General features: G+C 36.4%; 1 protein-coding gene across 3 annotated transcripts in view; it reads right to left on the bottom strand.

The window, feature by feature from the left end:
* Positions 1–1216: 1216 nt before the first annotated feature.
* Positions 1217–8956, bottom strand: part of LOC124794878 — a 79210-nt gene continuing 71470 nt past the window's right edge. For all 3 annotated transcript variants that reach the window (XM_047258562.1, XM_047258564.1, XM_047258563.1), the window contains exon 7: positions 1217–2898. In XM_047258562.1, the coding sequence (XP_047114518.1) occupies positions 2712–2898 (187 nt within the window). In that variant the 3' untranslated portion in view covers positions 1217–2711. The remainder of the gene's footprint in view (positions 2899–8956) is intronic.

Raw genomic sequence — 8956 nt, 5'->3', positions numbered from 1 at the left:
ACCGGCATAAGAATACAAATGCAGTATTGGAAAGAAAGATACGGTACAACGCTTGCTGATACTTCTCACAATAAAGAATGTTTAATGTTCTGGGTCAAAATACTTTTATAACATCCAACCAAGTAATTTATTTCCTACAATGTCATGTTGCTTGGCGCCATTATGTAAAAATCACAGTCTAAACTGAATGGATTGTGAAATAAAGCAATAAGTTGTGAATTTGATTTGCTGTAGCCAACTTGATAAAAAATACAGCATACATGTAGAACAGAAAATCTAACTTGTAATGAGCACACATATGGCATGAATTCTCCTGTATCGAATGTTCACAACAGCATTTGGAACTGTTAAAAATTATGTTAATTTCAAACAAAGTAACTCAAGATATTCAGACAGCAAAACTTTCTGTAGTTAGCTAAAGTTATTTTGTTTCTGGATTACATGTTGTGCATTTACAAAATGCCTATTCACTAGTTGAGAATGATATTTTCATACTTTCCCTGTAGCTTTGTACAATATTCTGATGGTAAGAGGGAGGGGGGAGGAGGAAGGGGGGGGGGGAGAGGGAGGGAGAGAGGTAGGGGGGAGAGAGAGGGGGAGAGAGAGGGAGAGAGAGAGAGAGAGAGAGAGAGAGAGAGAGAGAGAGAGAGAGAGACTGTTGGGGGAGGGGAGAATTTTAAACCTACTAGTGCACTGCCATTCTACCATGAAAATTAGCCACATTAGGCATTCAAATGGAACTGCTTAGTGACAGTTCCCATCTTTACTTTTTCTCCTCTCTTTTCTTCAATATATGGACAGTGCCATGACTATCAAAGGCAAAATCACAAAGAGAAGAAAGAGTGTAGAGAGGGAGAGGCACTGCTGGCTCTTATAAATGGCAGCACAATATTTATATTGGAAAAAAGTCTACAAATGAGAACAACAATCACATATAAAACAAATTATGTGAAATGGAGGAAGGTGTATAAGAAACACCCAAAATACAGCACAATAACAAGCATCCCTTAACCTGGAGTCCACAGTGACTTGTAAAATATTTAAACAGAATTGTCAGCAGCCAAATATCACAATTTTTAAGTGTGATTGTAAATGTGGTTTAGAAGTTCTGCCACTGGAAGGTCATTCAATCAGAGCTAAACCTAATCTTGTAAAGAACATCACAATGTACAAAATAATAAAGGACGAGAAAGAGTATAATTAATATACCAAGTGATTCATTCATATTAGAAAATATTTATCTTTCATAACATGAATATTCATATGAACACAAATAATAGAACAAAATAGAAAAGAAGGTAACAAAAATCATTCTGGACAGTATATTTTAAGTCACATAAACTTTAGCTTTAGTTCAAAATATCACAACACTGTAGCAGCCTCAACAGGCTCAGTATGAAACTATGAACTGGAAAGCCATTATGAATGTAAATTGTGACTGGTATTGCACTGCGGTTACTACAATGGTACAGGTACTACTGATTCAAAATCTCTGTCGTGAGACATATTTGAAATAAAAAATTGTAACTATATAGCTAAAAAATCTTCAAATTAGGTTTTAGAAAACATATGTTATAAACAGAATCTTCTTCATGGAACAGTCATGAAAATACAGTTTCTGTATTTCCTACATATAAATAAGTGAGGGGGATAAAAACTAGTTAGGAATATGTATCAGTCAAGACATCATGGAAATTGCTTCCTGAAAAGACATGTAAGCCAGATATTTTCAACAATATTTGTACGAAGAAATAACAATTTATAACTGCAATGAAAGCAATTATTTATGGTAGAGCATTATTCCATAAGAAATAAATTAGAAACTGTAAATCAAAACTGTTAATTAATTCACTTTGAAACACATTACTCTTTAGAATAAACCACATATGAGGCATAGTGATACACTATTTTACAATATGGCAATGGCAGCAAGTATGGGACAAATTGTAAGCAATATCTGAATTAAAGTAATAAAAAATTGTCATGTAGCACCAAGATACCCTCAAATTCTCAGAGTACGTAAACCTGTTCTGTAGCCAAAATTAAATATTAAATGAGCTATGTCTTTAAAACGATACACAGAAATAAATATTTTGTTATCATATTTGAATCTGAATTGATACTCAGAATTATGATGGCTTTGGTATATTACAGGAAATTCTTTTTCTCATGAAATAAAAGTAATACACTTAAAGTTTAGCAAACACTTTTGCAAAGAGAAAACTCACCATGCATCAAACACACATTTAATAGTACAAAAATAACACATTCTAACACATTTTTGAAGTACACATAATACTTTCAAACATTTGCTATCATGTAGCACACAATTAAATGATTTAAATGTTTAGCCACCATACATACATAACTTTTAGGACACAAAACAACTGTTTGTCTTGTCCTAAATAACGCACCGGAAAACATAATTTAAGAGGAAAATACCCAAATCTAAGCCATTAAGTCTTCTGACAATGCTCCACATAGAGCAGTTAAGTTCTTAAAAGTTATATCACAGTGACAATTCTATTATCTAGACATTTACTGTATTGGCATGATTTGCTCTTTCAAAGAAAGAGCCAACGTTAATACAATTACATTATGCTGCTCACACAGCAACTCATATTTGATACAAAACAATAACAATTACACGTACAGATTAAAACACATTAGCAAGAGACATGACAAATCGTTGATGACTAAAGGCAGCAACCTCAAGAGACGTGGTGGGGTACAAAAGAAATCAGTTCCACTTGAGCGTCTGCAGAGGGGGAGGAACTGCGTTCATCTTCCAGCAACTGCTCACTGTAGTAGTGAGGGGTATTCAAGTAGTCTATGACTCGGCGAGGCAGTGGCAGGGTGTGAATCAAGTCACGCCGTACTAGTTTCAGTATAACAAACCTGTAACAATTGGCATTATAGTACAAAGGTTATAGAATAACAATGATGCAGAAATAAAAAGGATACTCTAGCAGTGCAGAAAGTTAAAATTCTGCATTACCCCGTTGAAAAAAAAAGTAAATAAACTGCATATACAGTTATGGATAACAATATTTTAATCATATATACTAGGTACATAGCAGTTAAGAGTGGAAATGTCAACAGTGAATGGATATGGATAACAATCAGTTTTCTTCCCTCCACCACCTCTCATCCAACTGCGAGGGAGAATGTTACACAGTTCTTTACAGAACTAGACTGTTAAGGAATGATTAACTAACTGCTGTTATACTTCAGGGGTCTCTTATGTGCCACATTCCGATCCTGTGAAGTAATCAGTATGAAACGATTCTACAATATAATTTTGTGTGTGATTACTGACTCTCAATGGTATTTTAACAAACATATGGGAGTTTCTGAGCAGATGATTCTGTACATCTGTTTCATCTGGTAACACACAGAATGAAGGATAATCAATAATTAATGAACTCCATGAGTTTAAATAAAACAGACAACACAATTGTCTGAGTGTATGACTAATTGTGCTGCTGACAGACTACAAGAAGTGATTTGTTACTACATAAATGTAATTTGCAAGAAAATCTTACAATAACTGAATGATCAGTAAGTACATTTTCAAGAATTCACTGACCAGATTTTTGATATATTAATTAACCAATATTTAAAGCTGGAATGCCATTCACAGTAGTAGGGAGTTTAACAGGAGCCAGACTGCAAACATAGGCTTCATAATTTTTGTCCATAAGCAGAAAAAAGAGGAGCTTCACTCAAGCTGCTCCCCCTTCCCAGAAGACAGATATTTATAAACACCTTAAGGAGATAAAGACAAACGTTGACTGAAATATCTGCTTCTGTAGACAATAGTACAAAAAGTGGTGCGAGGTCATTAAAGATGGAGCATAAGCTCAGTGAAGAATGTGGTGGGACTTCTGCCACATATTTTCCAAAGGAACTATACCAGCAGTTGCTAAGTAGGCTTACCATATGTCCAGGTCTAGATCAAACAGCCCTGGTCTTTTAGTGCAGTCCAAGGTAATGTCTGGTGTTCCAAACGTGTCCATGGTTTGAGCATTTTTTACTGGTGAGGACTTTTTAAAATTTTAGATCTATAAAATCAATATCACATTTTTAAAGATTCATAACAGAATGTTTAAAAATGCCAGGCCTCTCTCAGCTGACCATGAGCAAGCAATGATGTTGGTTAGGTGGTATGGCTACTGGTTCCACAACAACTTTTCACTCAGTCATTTAACGACACAAAAGGTGCAATGTGTTCATGTTGTTTTCATCTGTAAAGTAACTCATCTACACTTTTCAATAATTCTCTCTGTATATGTTTTCCATTGCATCATTTGGCAACGGGGAAAAGAGAATGTGTATTTAAAGTTTTATACCATCTTCGGCCAAAGATCTGCTATCCACTCTAAAAGAAAATAATGATGTTCAGGAACAAAATTTTTCTTAAGTGTATAAATTTTTGTAATACTAATACCCAATACCTAGACTTATGGAGAATCAGCTTCGATAAAGTTGGTAAATGGATTAATTTGTGAACTGAAATTGCCTGGTCTAGAGTGTGCACAAGTTGTCAATGAAATTATTAAAGATTCCATAAATACAGATGACCAATTTCATGAATATACATTTTTGAACCAGATAACTGAAAACCACATCTGCTCCAGTTGAGAGAGTTTTCTCAATTATGGGGTACATCTGGCTTGCAGAAAGGTATAGCCTTTCATCATCTACTGTTAAATACTTGCTAGTGTTAAAATTAATGCAAAGCTTCATTATTGTGAGTTTTATGTTGTAATTCAAACAAACCTATTCTAAAGAGAGTCATGTCCAGTGAAAAATACAACTCAATAAATACATTTTTAATGCTTCCGTAAACTGTTAAAGACATTTCAGCAATTTCAAAACTATGTGCTGACCCAAAAAATATGGTTAGCCAAGCTTTAAGCAATTAAGCAAAGTCACAGAAAACATAAATTGTATTGGCAGAATAGATTTGAACCTTAGCCCTCTTGGATGTGAGACCAGGTCTTAACCTTTATGCCACCTCACTTGGTGGAAGTGACCCAATGAAACATGCTAGGATATCTGTACTTCTCGGTACATATATAGTAAACTATGGATAATCCCCTTTGCAGGTTATCTGCGACCTATTTTTCCCTATTTTTTTCAACCTGCTCAAAATTTTTCTTTTACCCATAAGTGGTCACCGGTGAATGATAATGTCACATTACAACATGAGTGAAGTAAACGATGTGCTGCACAAACACTTCATGCACTGGACTGTATTGTTCTGATGGAAACTGTAGTTATTTGGTTTCTGTTAGTGCTGAAGAATGTATGAATAGCGAAGACTTGCTGTGCTGATGACATAGCAGAAACTGGAAATAATAAACAAACTTGAATAAGGCGGTAACAATATGCAGAATCTGGCACTGATTTACAATGCGGATGAAATTATGATCTGTGATACTTGGGGAAAAAAAGACAAAATAATTTAATTTGCTAGCAGTTCTGCCTCCTCTATAATCTGTGTGTGTGTGTGTGTGTGTGTGTGTGTGTGTGTGTGTGTGTGTGTGTGTGTGTGTGCGCGCGCGTGTGTGTGTGTGTCTCTCTCTCTCTCTCTCTTTTCTTTTCATGATGAAGGCCGTAGCCGAAAGCTTTGTGTAAGCGTCTTTTAATTGTGCCTGTCTGCAACTTAATGTATTTTCTTTACTGTAAGTAGTAATCATCTTTTCCTACATTGTTGACTCATCTAACAGTTTGTCAAAGCAGAAAGTTATTAAAATGTCTCTGTATGCAGAACTTGATAAAGCCATGTTGGAATGCTTTCAGCATAAAAGAGCAGAGGGCACACAAGTATCTGGCCCAACATGCACCCAAAAGTCCCAGTTTTTCTTTGAAACCTTGGGGACTAGATGAAATTTTAATCCATCTTCCAGCTGGCTAATCAGATTTAAAAATCATGGTAGCCAGGACATTGCCACCCAAGGAGAAAAGTTAAATGCAGATAATAAGGTTGCTTCAGAAATTTTGTAATGAGTTCAAGGAGTTTACTGTATGAGAAAATTTAGAGATGGAGCAAATACAAAACACAAACAAAACTGGGCTGTTTTGAAAGTTTGTACCAGCAAAGACTTTAGTTTTCCAGACAATGTGCCTGGTTATACATCAAGTAACAAAAGGATGACTGTGTTGTGTTGTGCTAATCATATGGGATCAAGTAAAGTTAAGTTTGGTACAGAGGTAAAGCTAAAAAACAGTACTATTTCAGAGGAAAACAAATGTACAATTTACCTGTCCATTATTTTCACCAGAAAAGGATGGACCGCATAATATGTCAAACAGGTTCCATAACTGCTTTGTGTCACAGGTGTCAGACCTGCAAGGGCTTTATTGTTACTGGGCAATGCATCATCACATCTGAATGAATTTGTTCTGAAATTGGATGACAGGATGATGATATTAAAACATTTACCCCCTAATGTGACAGCCTTAATTCAGCCAATGGATCAGGGTGTCATTGCCAACGCGAAGAAAAGTTATAGAGAAAATCTGCTACAAAAACTTAATGATGAGGGCAGCAAGCTTCAAACATTTTGGAAATAACCGATAGTGCTAAATGCACTTTATGAAATTTTGAACGCAAGGTAAGGTAAAACACTCAACCATACCCAAATCTTGGAAAAACATTAATCCTAAAACTAATGAAATCAGTGATTCTGATGATCAAGAAGACTGCTCATTAGCGACATTAACTGATGTTCTGAAACGTACTCTAGGCAGTGAAATTGTTGACAAACAAAATATTTCTGAATAGTTGATGAGCGCTGCACAGAGCCAGGTCATGAAATGTTGAGTGACAGTGCAACTGTTCAGCGAGTAAATGGGAAATCTCAGGAGGTGAATGACAAGGACAAAGACGAAAATATTCATCTAATTTCGGATACAATAATTAGTCGTGCATCAGCACTTCAATGGGCCAAAGGGTTACTAGACTATCTGCAACAGCAAGAAGATGCTCCCCTTTCTGACAAGTTGGTGTTGTGTAAGATTCATAGTCTGATGTGTAAAAGACAAGCTACCTCACTGAGGCAGAAATCAGTTGACTATTTTATTTCGAAAGTAGTGTGGTGTAATGTGAAATTATTTTTCACTCTATTCTTTGTAAATACTATATTATCACACTTAATATGATGAACAAAGTAGAATTTATTACAAACATTTGTCAAGTCATTTTAACTATGACAGTGCAATTAATCTTCGTTTTTGAAAAAGTCTAATACATTACCGCGAACTTCAATTGTGAGTTCTCTACAGAATTCGATTATCTGCAGTTTTCAAGATGGCAATTACCATGGATAACCGAGAGTACATTGTAAACAATCTATCCCATAAGTGTGAAAAGCACACACAGATTTCTGCTGCAAATGAATGTGTCTCCTGGAAGGTACTGTACTTAAGTTATAGTTGTGCAACTAACTGGATTCAGTTATAACAATTAAATACCTAGGTTTACCTAACAAAGTAATGTTAAGTTTGGATGAATGCACCAAGTGAGTTGTGAGGGATTTATTGGAAGAAATCTGGGAAAATGTAGCACAACTTCAAAGCAGCTACAAGAAAGACGTTCGTGAAACCAATTCAGGTCCAGCTTGAATGTTAGGCACCTTCCCCAAATCAAATTACAGTAACAAAACTAAGGAATTACAATTGTGTTGATAAATTTGCAAAAACTGACTGGTTTAATCAGTACAAAAATGTTACAGGAATGCTCAGGCATCATACAGAGGGTTCATTTTAACTGAAGACACTGAAATATGTTGAAAACTATACATCGGATAAAAAAAGTTATAATTCCAATTTATTCATCTCGGAGGGCGACCACACTCTACCCCCCCCCCCCCCCCCCTCCCCACCCTATCTCATGCCTGCATGGTGAGGGACAACTTTGAAATCTTCAATGGAAGCCCCCATTTTTTATTGCAGATTATGATTCTACAGCTTAAACTACACACATTTTGACTTTAGCATTTTCTTCGTTTTGTCACAGATTGTGTTGTAATCGGACAAACAGAGATTGGTACACAATCGTAATTTACGACATGCTACTCAATGGCCCTTGAATATCCAATGGCACATGGGACCCCACCCCAATGCTGGGAGGGTAGGACAGGCCAGTAAATCAAAACTTCTAATTGCAAACCCCATTTGCAACATTGTATTCCCCTGACATATCACATCAAGAAAGTTATAATTCCAATTTATTTGTCTCAGAGGGAAACATTCAATGATACCACACTGGACCCACCACCACAACCTGTACATGGGCAGCAGAGGGTAACTTTTAAATTTTCAATGGGAACCTCCCATTTCTCCACAGATGGCACTGTAATCAGAGGAATAGAAATGGGTATACAATATTAATTTACGATATGCTACTCAGTAGACCTTAAATATCCAATGGCACGTGGGACTCCATCTCCATGCTGTGAGGGTAGGACAGGCCAGTATTTCACAACTTTTTATTGAAAACCCCATTTGCAGTGTTGTATTCCTCTGACGCATCGAACAGGGTACTACTTGACATGCCCCTCTGAACTGCAAAGTATCATAACAGACAGTACACTGTGACTGGAGCTCACTTACTATGCAGATGTAGAACAGGGGACTACTCGACACACCACTGAGGACGTGGCTCAAGGCAAACGCTACTATACTTTTCCAAATAGAGTAAGTGTTCAAACGTAGTACCACTGACTTCAGTACTCTTTGTGATCTGCTTTTCAAATGAACATACACAGGACAGAAGCATATGTGCTTCTGAAGTGTCGATTATGTCTTCACTGTAGCAGCACCACCGTTGAGGATAGGGAAAGTTAGTTTTGTGTGATATTTGGAACACGAGTTACAGCCAGGTGTGGGCTGGATTGCAGTAAGTTACGCATAACAGCAGTTGCGAGAGCAAATGGAGGCCACAGGG

Source organism: Schistocerca piceifrons, chromosome 4 (assembly GCF_021461385.2).
Source record: "Schistocerca piceifrons isolate TAMUIC-IGC-003096 chromosome 4, iqSchPice1.1, whole genome shotgun sequence".
Classification (NCBI taxonomy): Eukaryota; Metazoa; Arthropoda; class Insecta; order Orthoptera; family Acrididae; genus Schistocerca; species Schistocerca piceifrons.
Note: the sequence above shows the minus strand (reverse complement) of the source record. Positions and strands in the feature narration are given on the sequence as shown.